At 41.8% G+C, this 18,072-nt stretch overlaps 1 protein-coding gene across 1 annotated transcript; it reads left to right on the plus strand.

The window, feature by feature from the left end:
* The first annotated feature begins 14,907 nt into the window (after positions 1-14,907).
* LOC115203074 (cytochrome b5) lies at positions 14,908-17,740 on the plus strand. Its single transcript, XM_029767419.1, has 5 exons — positions 14,908-15,236; positions 15,712-15,840; positions 15,995-16,018; positions 16,128-16,159; positions 16,290-17,740. The coding sequence occupies exons 1-5, from the start codon at positions 15,090-15,092 to the stop codon at positions 16,378-16,380; spliced, it is 423 nt and encodes a 140-aa protein (XP_029623279.1). The 5' UTR covers positions 14,908-15,089; the 3' UTR covers positions 16,381-17,740.
* The last annotated feature ends 332 nt before the right edge of the window (positions 17,741-18,072 follow it).

Genomic DNA, 18,072 nt, shown 5'->3' on the forward strand with positions numbered 1-18,072 from the left:
AATGTATTAGTATGTACAGCGCTGCTAGTCGGTAGCGGTTGGCTAGCTAGCAGTGGGTTTGATGATGACTAAGTTTGGAGTCTGGACAACGGACAACGGCGTCGCGGCTGGCTAGCTAACCTTGATAATTACTCTAAACTACACAATTATCTTAGATACAAAGACAGCAAAGACAGCTATGTAGCTAGCTAGCTAACACTGCACTAGTCAAATCGTTCCGTTGTAATGTATTAGTATGTACAGCGCTGCTAGTCGGTAGCGGTTGGCTAGCTAGCAGTGGGTTTGATGATGACTAAGTCTGGAGTCTGGACAACGGACAACGGCGTCGCGGCTGGATAGCTAACCTCGATAATTACTCTAAACTACACAATTATCTTAGATACAAAGACAGCAAAGACAACTATGTAGCTAGCTAACTAACACTAACACTAAACTAATCAAGTCGTTCCGTTGTAATGTAATAGTTTTTACAGTGCTGCTAGTCGGTAGAAGTTAGCTATTTGGCTAGCTAGCAGTGTTGACTAGCTAGCTAGCAGTGTTGACTACGTTAGATACTTTTGTACCTGTTTCCTCCAGCATCTTCACAAGGGCCTTTGCTGTTCTGGGACTGATTTGCACTTTTCACACCAAAGTACATTCATCTCTAGGAGACAGAACGCGTCTCCTTCCTGAGCGGTATGACCGCTGCATGGTCCCATGGTGTTTATACTTGCGTACTATTGTCTGTACAGATGAACATGGTACCTTCAGGCGTTTGAAAATTGCTCCCAAGGATGAACCAGACTTGTGGAGGTCTGCAATTTTGTTTCTGATGTCTTAGCTGATTTCTTTTGATTTTCCCATGTAGTCAAGCAAAGAGGCACTGAGTTTGAAGGTAGACCTTGAAATACACCCACAGGTACACCTCCAATTGACTCATATGATGTCAATTAGCCTAGCAGAAGCTTCTAAAGCCATGACATCATTTTCTAGAATTTTCCAAGCTGTATAAAGGCACAGTCAACTTAGTATATGTAAACTTCTTGCGATACAGTGAATTATAAGTGAAATAATCTGTCTGTAAACATTTGTTGGAAAAATGACAAAGTAGATGTCCTAACCGACTTGCCAAACTATAGTTTGTTATCAAGAAATTTGTGGAGTGGTTGAAAAACAAGTTTTAATGACTCCAACCTAAGTGTATGTAAACGTCCGACTTCAACTGTACATTTTTCCTCCAGCTAGTATCCATGGATATGAAGTGTGTCACCACTCTTGAATTCAACCAATTCAGTTTTATTGAACAGTGGCATGCCAGTTTTGTCCCAGAATTGGGCTAATGTTAATTCATTTCAAAATGTTGCATATGGTTGCATGCAGTACTGAGTAACATTGCACAGTGTTGAAAGATTAAATCAAGCCCTAGGTATACTGTAAGTAAGTAGAACATTTTGATTAAGCAGATAAGAAAGTAGCAGCTGCCAGTAACATGGATTTACTTTCGGAGTAATTCTTAAGCAACCCCACACATTCTGATGAGGATCCCTGAGCACCTGCTGTGCTGTTCAGCACAGTGCAGCCTCAGCCTATTATGGGATGTGAAGGGGAGCACCATCAAAGCAGTGCAGAGGCTGGCAGATTAAAACTATAGGCATTTCACTGCTTCTGAAATGGGCAAAGGAAGAGCTGATAAAGCAGCAGGGCCTAATGCTCTTACTGTAGTAAATTTAGATCTATTTCACAGGACGGCTCCCACACCACTCAGGGTTACCCTCCACATCATGTGATCCTCCTTACAGGCCCTTCAGACGGCTACTTTTTAATGGACTATACGTCAATGTGGTCATATCGGGTTGTACATAAATTGAAGACATAGATTTTCTTTATGGCTCAGTAAAACTAAAGTGAAATCCTCTTCAGGAGTTATAGAGGACCTCTGGATGCAGTAAATGTCGTATGATCAGATAATACAGATGGCCTGCCCTCACTGGACATTGAGTAATGAAAAAAGAGGTGGGGAAGTACATCAAGATGGATCCAATTTCTGCACCTCAATGTGAAATTATACAATTAATGAACCTCTTTGGTGGCATATGGCATAACACCAATTAATGTTGTTCTTCCTATTCCTTGGAATTCATTCCACAAGCCAAGATGATTGCCATCTTTTGGTTTGTGAAAACATATCCTCTGACAACTTCGGAGGAATTCTATGCATATGGTACTTTGTAGACTGAACTGGGCAATCTTTATCATCTCAAAAATGGAATACACTTTAAAGGGCTCTCCGCCTTCCCTGGGGTTTGATGCTGTCAGACACTCTTGGCATAAGCTTTTTCTTATTTTGAGGTCCAAATGCCCATCAAAGTGATGTCCAATAACTGTGGGACTATAGCAGCCCTACTAGGGGATTTGAACTATTGTCATACAGTGGGGGAAAAAAGTATTTGATCCCCTGCTGATTTTGTACGTTTGCCCACTGACAAAGAAATTATTAGTCTATAATTTTAATGGTAGGTTTATTTGAACAGTAAGAGACAGAATAACAACAAAAATATCCAGAAAAACGCATGTCAAAAATGTTATAAATTGATTTGCATTTTAATGAGGGAAATAAGTATTTGACCCCCTCTCAATCAGAAAGATTTCTGGCTCCCAGGTGTCTTTTATACAGGTAACAAGCTGAGATTAGGAGCACACTCTTAAAGGGAGTGCTCCTAACTGCAGCTTGTTACCTGTAAAAATTGACACCTGTCCACAGAAGCAATCAATCAATCAGATTCCAAACTCTCCACCATGGCCAAGACCAAAGAGCTCTCCAAGGATGTCAGGGACAAGATTGTAGACCTACACAAGGCTGGAATGGGCTACAAGACCATCGCCAAGCAGCTTGGTGAGAAGGTGACAACATTTGGTGCGATTATTCGCAAATGGAAGAAACACAAAAGAACTGTCAATCTCCCTCGGCCTGGGGCTCCATGCAAGATCTCACCTCGTGGAGTTGCAATGATCATGAGAACGGTGAGGAATCAGCCCAGAACTACACCGGAGGATCTTGTCAATGATCTCAAGGCAGCTGAGACCATAGTCACCAAGAAAACAATTGGTAACACACTACGCCGTGAAGGACTGAAATCCTGCAGCGCCCGCAAGGTCCCCCTGCTCAAGAATACATATACATGCCGTCTGAAGTTTGCCAATGAACATCTGAATGACTCAGAGGACAACTGGTGAAAGTGTTGTGGTCAGATGAGACCAAAATGGAGCTCTTTGGCATCAACTCAACTCGCCGTGTTTGGAGGAGGAGGAATGCTGCCTATGACCCCAAGGACACCATCTCCACGGTCAAACATGGAGGTGGAAACATTATGCTTTGGGGGTGTTTTTCTGCTAAGGGGACAGGACAACTTCACCGCATCAAAGGGACGATGGACGGGGCCATGTACCGTCAAATCTTGGGTGAGAACCTCCTTCCCTCAGCCAGGGCATTGAAAATGGGTCGTGGATGGGTTTTCCAGCATGACAATGACCCAAAACACATGGCCAAGGCAACAAAGGAGTGGCTCAAGAAGAAGCACATTAAGGTCCTGGAGTGGCCTAGCCAGTCTCCAGACCATAATCCCATAGAAAATCTGTGGAGGGAGCTGAAGGTTCGAGTTGCCAAACGTCAGCCTCGAAGCCTTAATGACTTGGAGAAGATCTGCAAAGAGGAGTGGGACAAAATCCCTCCTGAGATGTGTGCAAACCTGGTGGCCAACTACAAGAAACATCTGACCTCTGTGATTGCCAACAAGGGTTTTGCCACCAAGTACTAAGTCATGTTTTGCAGAGGGGTCAAATACTTATTTCCCTCATTAAGATGCAAATCATTTTATAACATTTTTTACATGTGTTTTTCTGGATTTTTTTGTTGTTATACTGTCTCTCACTGTTCAAATAAACCTACTATTAAAATTATAGACGGATCATTTCTTTGTAAGTGGGCAAACGTACAAAATCAGCAGGGGATCAAATACTTTCCCCCCCACTGTACATCCTTATCATATCTACATCTGAGCATCAAATTAGTATTATATAAATCTGATTATCAGTCCCTCCAGCAATTTTTGGGCAAGTTGTGTATAGTAGCTTAGTGGATTCAGCATATGATTTGATGCTAAAGCTGAGCTGGGTTTTGCTGAACTGACAGAGATAACTCTCATTAGCCGTGGTCTCACGTTGTAACAGTGATTTAATAGGTCAGTGACTGGGTACAACATCAATCCCTCCAATCCCAATGAAAAGGTAAACAGTCACAGGTCTGTCTATGAGCTCATCACCAGAGACTATGACTGTGCTAATTACTTAGCTGTTGTTTACATGCTGAATTAATCAGATCTTATGAAGGAATTCTTGATAGGAAGGAAACACTTCAGGATAGTTCCGTTTGAGCTCTCGAAACAATTGGTTTCATCTCATGAGTGTTTGGAGGTTTGTTTTTGTTATTTTATCTCCTCTCTCTGTGTCTATGCTCCCATGACAGAGTGCATTTTCATTGATATGCTGACATCCAGGTAGATCTGTCAAGCTTTAGAACAGGGAACACTTTACTTGGCCTACCAGCAGACCCTGAGGACATGGCAACACACCACTGAGGTAGACTGGTAAGAATGTACTTTGTATTATTAGAACAACACCTCTCCATGAATCTGCTCACTGAAATATTGACATCCCAATATTGTGTGCCCTTCTGGAGGATTTGAGTTCAATATGACTGAATCCAAACACTTGAAAATAACGTTTTGAAAAAATGTAAAACAAGCTATGAAAAACTGTTTTGACATCTGTAATTAAGAATTCATTTTCACAATGCAATTACATTTGTCACAATTGGTAGTTCTAGCCTACACTGTAGTGGGTGCTATGCAGTTATTCAGCCATAGGTCTGACTTGGCGGAAATAGCTCTGGGCTACCTCTTAAATAAGTATGTTCAGGAATTGATCTAATTTATCCAGTGAAAAGTAGAGCAGGATCCTCATTATCCCACAAAAGTTAAACAGTCATAGCCGGACTACAAAAGTTAAACAGTCATAGCCGGACTACAAAAGTTAAACAGTCATAGCCGGACTACAAAAGTTAAACAGTCATAGCCGGACTACAAAAGTTAAACAGTCATAGCCGGACTACAAAAGTTAAACAGTCATAGCCGGACTACAAAAGTTAAACAGTCATAGCCGGACTACAAAAGTTAAACAGTCATAGCCGGACTACAAAAGTTAAACAGTCATAGCCGGACTACAAAAGTTAAACAGTCATAGCCGGACTACAAAAGTTAAACAGTCATAGCCGGACTACAAAAGTTAAACAGTACATCTTTTCAGCTGCAGTCATAGCCGGACTACAAAAGTTTTCAGTCATTTGATAATAGAATAGAAGAATAGTCCTTTGGAAAGGAAGTTTACTATCTGACAATTCACCAAGTATCACCATCATATGAGACGAACACTGCATATTGGCCTACCGATATGTACAGTGTTCGTCTCATATGATGGTGATAATTCATATGAGACGAATTACCTTTTTTATATTGACCACATCTGATATGGGCTCAGGCTTGGGTTTGGGCAAAATATTGGGCTAGAGAGCAGTGGCGGCTGGTGGAAGGGGCTATAATAGGATGGGCTCATTGTAATGGCTGGAATGGAGTCATTGGAACGGTATCAAACACATGGAAATCACATGCTTGACTCCGTTCCATTGATTCCATTCCAGCCATAATAATGAGCCCATCCTCCTATAGCTCCTCCCACCAGCCTCCATTGCTATGGAGTATGCATGCTGTCTTTTCATCATTTTACTCAGTTTGATGGAATGTTCGCTCCATGTACAGTACACAAATGTGTTGTTGGACCTTTCATACGAGGGCGGAGGCTGACATTTATATCTTGTGTGCATCTGACATGAGTGTAAAGCTTGATTTTCCTCCGAAGGTCCTTTGGCCACTCAAATTAAATGGGATGAATCACTCATTCATTCTGTTCTGAATGGAAGTATTGGAAAAAGCAGTAGTTCTAAGTCTGTATCTCTATGATATAGAAGGGATAGCATCACATAACGCTAGAATGTTTTATTAATAAATTACAGTTTTTTGCTCTTCTGTATTATTCTGAGTTTGAAGAGAATTGATTAATAGTGAAAGCAACAGAAGGCCTTGATAAAGGTGTGTAATTTACCAGGAAGAGTTGATTGGCTCTAACCACTGCCTGTCATAGTCGATAACAATGATGTGGAAATACTAAAGTTACTGAATTGTCAGTGTTACTAATACCAACATATGCATCAGGTGTTTGTTTGACGGGCACATGTATAGACATGCTTTGGTCCAATCTGTTGATCATAGTCCCAAAATTCATTTTCATCTGGATCTGGGTATTGAATACAGCTAGATTCAGTACAACTAGACATATTATTCATATATTGAATACCCCTTTGATTCCATTTATAGCCAAAAAGGTAATTCCAGGCCGGTGAGGATTTGACATGGTACGGAGACTGTCAGTCACCGTGGGCATTGTGATGTTGTGCATTGGCAGCCGAGGCTCTCCTTGACGAGTGGCTGTGATGGATCTGACAGCTGCCTCAGCCATGGGGACTGATGTCTTCATCTGCTCCCAACTGGGCCGCAGATATATAGTACTACAGTCTGCACTCCAATAACATTACTGCCTGCCCATTGCCTTTTCCACCACCCAGAGAATAAATGTAGTCGACAAAATGGTCTGTGGCCAAGTGAGCCTTACATAGTTGAGTCAGTAAGAAAGTTCAATGCTGGTTTACAAAAATCAAGTATTTAGATTTTAATATTAGAGCTGCTTCTGCTACTTTCCTACTGCTTTTTCCACATAAATGTTTATTCAGACCAATCTATTGACTTACCATACAATTAATATCAGGCTGACAGACACTCCCTTTTTGCAGCATGTGGTTATTGAACATGTCTCATAGCTAGGGGAATAATTTTTTTCTTCTCTGCAGTGTTGACTTTGAAAACCTGTCACAAATATAAAGTATGTCTGTCTCAGGGGCAATATATGGGGCATCAGCGCTCCAGTCTAGATACTGTATATTGTTCCTCTATAAATACACACATTGATTACAGTACTATACTGCAAATAAGTTGTTGTCACACAACAGGTTGGGTTGAGATATAGTGCAATGATTGACAGTGTCGACAGCTGTGTAACCAAATGGAAGATTATGCAAGGGCCGTGGATGCTACTGTTGTTGCTCTTCAGTCCCAGTCAGTCTGACCAGAATAAATGATCTAAATGCCCACTCCACATGGCAGATAGACACAGAGAGAAACAGAGCAGGGAAATCGCTGTCCAATAGTCTGTGTATAAACACCACCATCTGTCTGGTCCAAAGAATCTGCTATGTGCATAGTGTAAATCCATGGAAAGGCAAGATAAAGGAGCTAACAGATAGAATGTCGTCATCAAATGACCTGCTTTAAGGAATAGGCTACTGTCAATGGGGCACATAGCAATTTTGTCATTAGATGGCTAAGAGGATTTCTAGTGGCATCGAAACCTTTTCATGCAAATGTTTCCCCCAATTATCCATCATGATAGTCTTTGTTAGTTGTTGTTTGTTATTGCTGTTTTGGTTTGGTGTTTAATGTCTCTCCCATCATGTGTGACACCACCCACTGTGTTTACTTCCCGTGCCCCCTGGACATGCTGAGTGGTGTTCCTTTGATGAATATATTATAAATAGGAATAATGAATCTGGATGCGTGAATCAAATCAACCATGTGCATTTTGTGTTTTATTCCTTTTCAGTTCTTCCTCTTCACAGAAAATGGAACAATTGATGCGACTGAGGAGTAAGTTGGCAGCATCAGCTTGACCTTGTAGTGCCATCTAGTGTTCATGCATGTTGGCCTACCGATATGTACAGTAGGTTCCACAATGTGTGATGTGATCATATGGCTCTCTCTCTCAACACCTTTATGGTGACAGTCGGTTGTAAGAACTGAAGTAAAACTCAATAATGTATAGATTTATGCACAGAAAAATGTCTAATCTGGTATCCAGCCTTCCAGTGAACAGGTAAACTCCATGTAGCTGGAGTTATGTCCATGTCCACCTGCTCATTGGTCATTGTTTCTCTTTGTCTACTTGTCACATTCTGTGGAGTGGTCATCATGTTTTATGTTTGTGCCACACCTGATTATGATTGATGAATCAGTGACTGTTGATCTGTACCATCTGTGGTTTGCTGGGCATGGGCACACTCTCCACGAGTGCTCTTGTTGGGACTGTAGGCAGCAAAGCTTTTATTTCAATAACCACCCGCTCCTCATCAGGGAAGTGCCTGGAGGAAGGAAGGCATTATTCAGTGTGTGGCCACAGACCATTTTGTATTGTGCCATGGAATGACTGTTTAAGAGAACAATGAATATGAGTGGGTGGCCTGTGACCACGTTACTTTATGTGTTTATGTGCCACCCTCCTCCCCCAAAGTCATTAGGTATTGGATGTGAAAATGAATGAATTGAGACAGCTAATTGAGACAACAGCTCTCCTAAAAGTTCTGTAAAGGTGAAAGTAATATAGTTAATTCATTTGTAAGAACAGAGAAATAGCTACTTGAGTTGTCACACAAATGCTTTTCTAAATCGGGCTTACTTAACCCATTACTTTCATTCTCAATGGCAATTCATGGGAGTTACATGGACAACTGTCCTTGGTTCAACATGATATTAAACAACCTATCTGCTGGAGATTAGGGGAATGTGTTATTTAGAAATAAGTGCTCCATGACTGAGACTGTGTGTGTGTGTAGAATGGAGCTTTCTGACCTGTCTGTGACAGGCTGCAAATAAGTAGAATGTTGTCTGTGCCCTGAATATGGGCAGCAAAACACTTGCTTCATACAATTGATCTGTGGTGCTGTTGTTCATACAATAGGGTCACTAAGAATAAAAGCCTGCCAACAGAAGTCACATTACACAGATCTCACAGGTCTCAGCTGTACTCTGCTCACCAACGTGACGATCACAGTGGAAATGCCAGATGTCAAAGGTTCATATCATCATTCTCACAATACTTTAACTAGTTTGTTGAATTTAGTAAAAAGGTGGTGGTTGACTAGGGGTGGACTGAATTTATGTCATAACACAGGGTCATTTTTAAGCTATGAAAATATACTTGATGGAAAGATAGGTCAGATGAAGTGCGGTCTTCCATACACAAATCCCAGGGGGAGCAGGTACTCTACAAGAATATGAAACGTCTTATCATGATTCCGCTTGCAGCCAGTCAGCTTCTAGACCAATATCTACCTGCCTTGAGGGCAGGTCTAATTGCACAGATTATGTCTTTGGGGACACCGGGATGCCTTGTTTCCCCCTAGTGAGAGCAATTAGTCTGTGAGGGCGAGGACAAGACAGGGGTATTAATGACACACTGTTCAGCTGCTGGCTGGCTTCAAATGTTGCTCACTCTGCTGTCGCTCCCCTCCCACCAATGTTCCTTCTGTTATCGAAGTGTCTAACACGGGCCCCCTGAGATGTGGCTACAGCTCGAGAGATAACTCAGACCCCTCCCAAAAGATATTCCCCGGTTGTAATTTTACTCATCATTAGAGTAGATATTTTCAGGGGAGATCTTTCGTATAAGAGGTTGATGACACATGTTTCTGTTATTGGTTGATATTCTGTATGTATGGTTTGGCACTGACATTCTTACACATTTCTTCATATCATGCCCTACAGATGTAGGATCTTAATTTGATCACTCTTTTGTTGCTGAGAATTTTCCTGCACAGCAGGAAATGCAAACTTGTGGTGTATTCAAAGTTTGTAATTCCCACTTTAAAATGTCAGACTTGATTTGCTCTAATTAAAAATGTATCAACCTCTACAAAAAATGCAATTAATTGTAATCCAAATAATAATTCACATTTCCTGTTGCTGCAGGATTATTTTCCTGCTGTAGCAAACTAGCTAAAATGAAGATCCTACATCTGTACGTATATTAAATAGTGCAATGATGACCCAAGAGGGACCTCTGTGAACAAAGCAAAATAAATCCAAAAGTTCAAGGTTTGGTCTTTAGTTTAGACACAGGTGCCAAAGGGTATTAACTTACTGCCATCTTGTGGAGCATGTGAAGATCACCATTTTTGTTTTGTTTTGTAGCATTGTTGCAAACGGTGGGGCAGGTGAAGCAAACCTGGGTCACTGGCGTGGAAGGCAAACACCCTACACACCGCGCCAATAGGGTTAACATACTTGGTGGGAATTGTAACGTGGCTCATACATTATAACATGGATTGCAACACTGCTTCCTTTCGAACGAGAATGCACGTCCCCGTGCTTCGACATTCTTTCAAGCCCCTTCACACGTCTGCCCATGCGTTCTGATGGCCTCGTGGCCGCCATCCCACTTCTGACACCAATGCAGTGAATGGCAGGGAAGCGAACCCGGGTCACTGGCATGAAAGGCAAACATTTTATGCATCGCGCAAATAGGTAACCAACTAGGTGGGAATTGAAACGTAGCTCGTATTGCAAGGCTTCCTACAATATATTTCTAGGATGAAATGCATGATGTAAGTGGAAGTATTTCCTGTTTTCTTGAAAATTACATGACGTTTTATGAAATCCTATTCAGGTTACTACATTATCAGCTGTTATTAGTTCAAACTCAGAGCAATGTTTGCTTGGGGTTGTCTATATTGGTGATGAGATGACAGTAATGCACGACATCTGTGTGTATGTTATCAGGCAGGCCTGATAAAAACTCTCTGCTACACTCCTGTCAGTGCCCCCCCAGCATATCAATGTTGTACATGTAGCCTCCCACTGCCTCCTTATCACTGGATGCAGAGAAATATACTACACTGAACAAAAATATAAACGCATGTAAAGTGTTGGCATTATAGGCCGTCATTGTAAATAAGAATGTGTTCTTAACTGACTTGCCTAGTTAAATAAAGGTTAAATAAAAATAGCAAATGTTTCATGAGCTGAAATAAAAGATCCCATACATTTTATATAAGCACAAAAAGCTTATTCTCCTTCAAATGTTGGACACACATTTGTTTACATCCTTGTTAGTGACCATTTCTCCTTTGCCAAGATAATCCATCCACCTGACAGGTGTGGCATATCAAGAAGCTGATTAAACAGCATGATCATTACACAGGTGAACCTTGTGCTGGGGACAATAAAAGGCCACTAAAATGTGTAGTTTTGTCATACAACACAATGTCACAGATATCTCAAGTTTTGAGGGAGCGTGCAATTGGCATGCTGACTACAGGAATGTCCACCTGAGCTGTTGACAGATAATTTAATGTTCATTTCTCTACCATAAGCCATCTCCAACTTTGTTTTAGAGAATTTGGCAGTACGTCCAAACGGCCTTACAACCGCAGACCACGTGTAATCACGCTAGCCCAGGACCTCCACATCCGGCTTCTTCACCTGCGGGATCGTCTGAGACCAGCTACCCTGACAGCTGATGAAACTGAGGGTTTGCACAGAATTTCTGCACAAACTGTCAGAAACCGTCTCAGGGAAGTTAATCTGTGTGCTATTGTGTGTGTGTTTTCACGTTATTTGTAACTTATTTTGTACATAATGTTTCTCCCACCATCTCTTATGACCCAAAAGAGCTTCTGGATATCAGGACGCAAAGGATTTACTTCAGACACAGGACAAGGCCCAAATCCCCATCATTCGCATGAAGAAGAGACAGAGTGGTTAATCCGAGTGGGTAATCTGCCTCTACCATCAGTCCTATTAACCAATGTGCAATCACTGGATGTGCTCCGATCAAAACTATCCTACCAATGGGACATTAAAAACTGTAATATCTTATGTTTTACCAAGTCGTGGCTGAACGACAACATGGATAACATACAGCTGGCTGGGTTTTCCATTCATCGGCAAGACAGAACAGCTGCCTCTGGTAAAACAAGGGGTGGCGGTCTGTGACTATATGTAAATAACAGCTAGTGCACGAAATCCAATATTAAGAGGAAGTCTCAAGATTTTGCTTGCCTGAGGTAGAGTATCTCCATGATAAGCTGTGGACCACACTATTTCAGCTAGTACACGATATCTAATATTAAGAGGAAGTCTCAAGATTTTGCTCACTTGAGGTAGAGTATCTCCATGATAAGCTGTGGACCACACTATTTACCAAGATAGTTTTTATCTATATTTTTCGTAGCTGTCTATTTACCACCACAAACCGATGCTGGCACTAAGACCGGACTCAACGAGCTGTATAAGGCCATAAGCAAACAAGAAAATTCTCATCCAGAGGCGGCGCTCGTAGTGGCTGGGGACTTTAATGCAGGGAAACTTAAATCCGTTTTACTTCATTTCTACCAGCATGTGCAACCAGAGGGAAAAAAACTCTAGACCACCTTTACTCCACACACAGAGACGCATACAAAGCTCTCCCTCGACCTCCATTTGGCAAATCTGACCATAACTCTATCCTCCTGACTCCTGCTTACAAGCTAAAACTAAAGCAGGAAGTACAAGTGACTTGCTCAATACGGAAGTGGTCAGTTGACGCAGATGCTAAGCTACAGGATTGTTTTGCTAGCACAGACTGGAATATGTTCCGGGATTCTTTCGATGACATTGAGGAGTACACCACATCAGTCACTGGCTTCATCAATAAGTGCATCGATTACATCGTCCCCACAGTGACCGTACATACATACAATCAACCAGAAGCCATGGATTACGGGCAACATCCGCACTGAGCTAAAGGGTAGAGCTGCCGCTCTCAAGGAGCGAGACTCTAACCTGCACACGTATAAGAAATCCTGCTATGTCCTCTGACGAACCATCAAGCAGGCAAAGCATCAATACAGGACTAAGATTGAATCGTACCACACCAGCTCCGATGCTCATCAGATGTGGCAGGGCTTGCAAACTATTACAGACTACAAAAGGAAGCACAGCCGTGAGCTGCCCAGTGACACAAGCCTACCAGACGAGCTAAATTACTTCTATGCTCGCTGAAGCATGCATGAGAGCACAAGCTGTTCCGGACGACTGTGTGATCATGCTCTCTGTAGCCGATGTGAGTAAGACATTTAAACAGGTCTACATTTACAAGGCCGCAGGGCCAAACGGATTACCAGGACGTTTACTCCATGCATGCGTTGACCAACTGGCAAGTGTCTTCACTGACATTTTCAACCTGTCCCTGACTGAGTCTGTAATACCAACATGTTTCAAGCAGACCACCATAGTCCCTTTGCCCAAGGGTAACCAGGATAACCTGCCTAAATGACTACTGACCCATTGCACTCACATCTGTAGCCATGAAGTACTTTGAAAGGCTGGTCATGGCTCACATCAACACCCTTATCCCAGAAACCCAAGACCCACTCCAAATTGCATACCGCCCCAACAGATCCACAGATGACGGAATCTCTATAGCACTCCACACTGCCCTTTCCCACCTGGACAAAAGGAACACCTACGTGAGAATGCTGTTAATTGACTACAGCTCAGCGTTCAACACCATAGTGCTCTCAAAGCTCATCACTAAGCTAAGGACCCTGGGACTAAACACCTCCCTCTGCAACTGGATCCTGGACTTCCTGACGGGCCGCACCCAGGTCGTAAGGGTAGGTAACAACACATCTGCCACGCTGATCCTCAAAACGAGGGCCCCTCAGGGTGTGTGCCCTCCTGTACTCCCTGTTCACTCATTACTGCATGGCCAAACACGACTCCAACACCATCATTACGTTTGCAGATGACACAACAGTGGTAGGCTTGATCACCGACAACGATGAGACAGCTTATAGGGAGGAGTTCAGAGACCTGGCCGTGTGGTGCCAGGATAACAACCTCTCCCTCAACATGATCAAGACAAAAGAGATGATCGTGGACTACAGGAAGAGGAGGGCCGAGCACGCCCCCATTCTCATCGACAGGGCTGTAGTGGAGCAGGTTGAGAGCTTCAAATTCCTTGGCGTACACATCACCAACAAACTAACATGGTCCAAGCACACCAAGACAGTTGTGAAGAGGGCACGACAAAGCCTATTCCCCTCAGGAGACTGAAAAGATTTGGCATGGGTCCTCAGATCCTCAAAAGGTTCTACAGCTGCACCATCGAGAGCATCCTGTCGGGTAGCATCACTGCCTGGTATGGCAACTGCTCGGCCTCCGACTGCAGGGCACTACAGAGGGTAGGGCGTACGGCCCAGTACATCACCGGGGCCAAGCTTCCTGCCATCCAGGACCTCTATATCAGGCGGTGTCAGAGGAAGGCACTAAAAATTGTCAAAGATTCCAGCCACCCTAGTCATAGACTGTTCTCTCTGCTACCGCACGGCAAGCGGTACCGGAGCGCCAAGTCCAGGTCCAAGAGGCTTCTAAACAGCTTCTACCCCCAAGCCATAAGACTCCTGAACATGTAATCAAAGGGCTACCCAGACTATTTGCATTACCCCCCCCCCCCTTCTAGCTGCTGCTATTCTCTGTTATGATCTATGCATAGTCACTTTAATAACTCTACCTACATGTACATATTACCTCAATTACCTCGACACTGGTACCCCCTGTATATAGCACCACTATTATTATTTTACTGCTGCTATTTAATTATTTGTTATTCTTATCTCATACTTTTTGGTGGGGTATTTCCTTACTACTGCATTGTTGGTTTAGGGCTTGTAAGTAAGCGTTTCACTGTAATACCTGTTGTATTCGGCGCTTGTGGCAAATACAATTTGATTTGATTTGATTTGACGTGCTAATTGACGAGGTCTCGTGATCATTCAAAGGTCAGCTGTGATTGGTTACAATTCTACAACGTTGCCTTTCATTGGTTACTTGTCTAAAATGTAATACACGTTAATTGGAAGGTGACACCGGAATGAAATCATTGGTCCTTTCCTTTCCATATGCCGGTTCAAAAGGGGGAAACCGTGGCTTGCTGTGTATTTTCCTACGAAACACAGGCATTTGGATACACGAGCCTTCATTATTTATCATTAACGTTGGATAATCAAAGTGCATAGCCAAGGGACTTCGCGTGTTAAACTAGACAGAGTGGCCGAGGAAATTAACGATAACATGGACGTGACTCACACAGCAGAAGAGACAGCAGACAGCGATGTGACATACTACACCTTGGAAGAAGTAAAGACTCATAATACGATCACGGACGCATGGCTTATCATCCACGATAAAGTGTATAACGTCACCAGTTTCTTGCAAGAGGTAAGCTCAAAATACCACCTTTTACTAGCTAACGTAACACATTAACTACGACATTACTAGGTAGCTAAAATCTTGGTCACTTCTGTCCGTTGCCTGGTTTCAAATTAATTTCGTATCCAACGCCAATCTAAACGTCTAGCTAGATAACCAAGTAACAATGCACCTGTGAAGGTATGGGTCTTTCTAACTAACTACCATAGCCTAACGTTAGTAAGCCTGCCAACAAAGGTAAATAGAGCTTTAACCATTATGATGATGCAATCTATCCCAATAATGTCAATGCGTAATCATTTGGGGATATCAGAGAATTAAGAGTTCAGAGTTTTATTTAACACTTATCATATTGACATTTAGGTTGACATAAGCAAGCCATCCATGTCATGTAGGACATCATATGCTACAATTGTGTAGTGTGATTACATTCCAACTGTTGGTCGTGACAGATCATGATGAAAGTAAGTCTGCTTGTTTCCAGCATCCAGGAGGAGTGGAAATTGTGATGATGGAGGCAGGTGCAGATGCCACAGAGAGCTTTGAGTCTGTTGGTCACTCTCCAGATGCCAGAGGGATGCTCATCCAGTTCTACATTGGGGAGCTCCAGATGGTAGAGATTGCTTTTTCTCAATCATTGCAAATGTGTTTGTTCACAAGTGTCTTTGAAACAGTTATCAATTAATGATGGAACAAAAACATATCTGTGGCATGATTTATTTGGATTGTAAAAAGTGTATAAATGATTATTTCACCTTGTCTTTTAGGATGACCAGAAGGACAGTGCAAAGGTAAAGTATTCAAGTTAATGTTCTGTAAAAATGTTTTATAATGTTATACCTAGTTTGCTAATGCTAAGTCTTGAACTTTGTTTAATCTACAACAAAAATTCTCCCACAGGAAAAATTAATATCAACTTCAGATGGCTCCAGGTCAGTCATAAGTGATAAGAATTTGATTATTCCATTTGCATTGACTAAGTATTCTGTCTCCTAATCATTCTTAACTGAGTTTTTTTGTTCCCTGGCTCAATGTTTAAGTGCTCTTTCTGTCTTCCTCTAGCTCGTGGATAACATGGTTGATGCATGCCATAGTTGCAGTTGTTGTGGGTATCATGCATCGATGCTACACGAAGGAGCGCAAGTCTTCCTGAGTCCTGATGCTGTCGTCTCTTCTCATTCTTTCTGTTTGGAGGCCTTGACATGTTTGCCCAAACCCCCGTCACCCCCCCCCCCCTCCCTTCTATTGAGCACAACTTTTCAGAGGTGCGCCCCCACTCAACTCAGTGCCCACACCTTGCCCCTCGGCTTTCTTTTCTACACCTCATCCAACAGGCTTTGGGGTGAGATGCATCTGGAAACTTTCTGCCCTTAGTCTCTTTAAATTGGTTTCTAATCTATTCATATTGTTTACTCACTCTGCCTTTTGTAATACTTATTGTGTGGTGTCTTAAATTACTTAATATGCAAGTGATCTAATCTGTAATGTATATCTGCTTTGGGACTTTCACAGTGAGCTCAACTTATTTGGACAGTGATTATTATATTTAAAAAATGATCTCTGTACTCAGCACTTTAGACTTTAAATGATACAATGACTATGCGGTTAAAGTGGTGGTGGGGTTTTGGTGTGTCACTTCATTGTCTTAATACTTTTGGAGCTTTCTGTGTTTCTCTCAATTTGTTCAGACATGTTTTGTGGCTAACCCAACATCTGTTTGACTGTAGGTCTAGGAAGTAGACATTTATTTGTGTAGTAGAGCATAGCAACACAGGTTATGGGGTCATATCTATAAGAAATAATGCTGTTTTCTTATGGTGAAATCTGAATAGCATGTTTTTTAGGTTGAGTTACTTACTCCTTGTGAGTCTTAATTCTCAGACTGCTGCTCAGTATTTAATTTCTGGTGACTGAATAACACATCTGTTTGCTTGAGTGTACATTGTCATGCAATTTTGTCATTTCAAACTTAAATCATTGATTTGAACAATATGCCTCATTAAAAGTACTTTATGTTCAGCTATGATTATTGCGTTGCATGCATAGAGTGATTTAGATTAGGCCTCCTTCTCCCAATCTACATTTTGCATTACAAAGACTGCACGCCATGTACAGTATTCTCTTTTGATGTCTTGATTATTTAAAGTGAAATGTACTTATCCCCATTTTACACTAAGCATTTATTTGGTGATACTATGCTTTAAACATTAAGTATGAGAATTGGTATGTATTATAACCTGGATTAATTCTATTGCATTACACACATTGTGCAGGATATCTTTCTCTTCCTATGCACATCCTTTAGCAATTAAAAAATGCTGCCCTATAGTGAGTGAATTCAAACGATTGGATTAAAATTGTTGTACTCCTGAAGGCATAAAACACTGCTTTACTTTGGTATTGTGTTAGCTGTTCATTTATTGTAGTGTTGGTCATGCCATTTTTAAATGTAAATTTGGATCTATGGGAATTGTGTACTTGAAAGCATATGTGGATACCAATTTTGAACTGCTGTCAACAATATATTTCAGCTATTGTATGTTTCATATAAATGTTGCTATTCACTACTTGGGAAGCACCTGAAAACAATTTGCCCAAGACTTCATAATACTGATTTGTACATATAATAACCAACATATTCCATTTGGACACTTCAAAGACCAGTCCCATTTGAAATGATCGTTCTCGTCGAGTCTGACATTGCCCTTGTCATGCAAAGTAAAAGGCTGAATCGTGCTATCATTTTAATACAATTACATTTACATTTAAGTCATTTAGCAGATGCTCTTATCCAGAGCGACTTATAAATTGGTACATTCACCTTATGATATCCAGTGGAACAACC

The sequence above is a fragment of the Salmo trutta genome, chromosome 12 (assembly GCF_901001165.1).
Source record: "Salmo trutta chromosome 12, fSalTru1.1, whole genome shotgun sequence".
In the NCBI taxonomy this organism is placed as follows: Eukaryota; Metazoa; Chordata; class Actinopteri; order Salmoniformes; family Salmonidae; genus Salmo; species Salmo trutta.

Bases quoted from the DNA above. Each gene is read 5' to 3' on its own strand.
- LOC115203074 (XM_029767419.1), top strand. From the start codon at position 15,090: ATGGACGTGACTCACACAGCAGAAGAGACAGCAGACAGCGATGTGACA. The intron at 15,237-15,711 runs GTAAGCTCAAAA...GCTTGTTTCCAG, and splicing joins TCACCAGTTTCTTGCAAGAG to CATCCAGGAGGAGTGGAAAT. The intron at 16,160-16,289 runs GTCAGTCATAAG...GTCTTCCTCTAG, and splicing joins TCAACTTCAGATGGCTCCAG to CTCGTGGATAACATGGTTGA.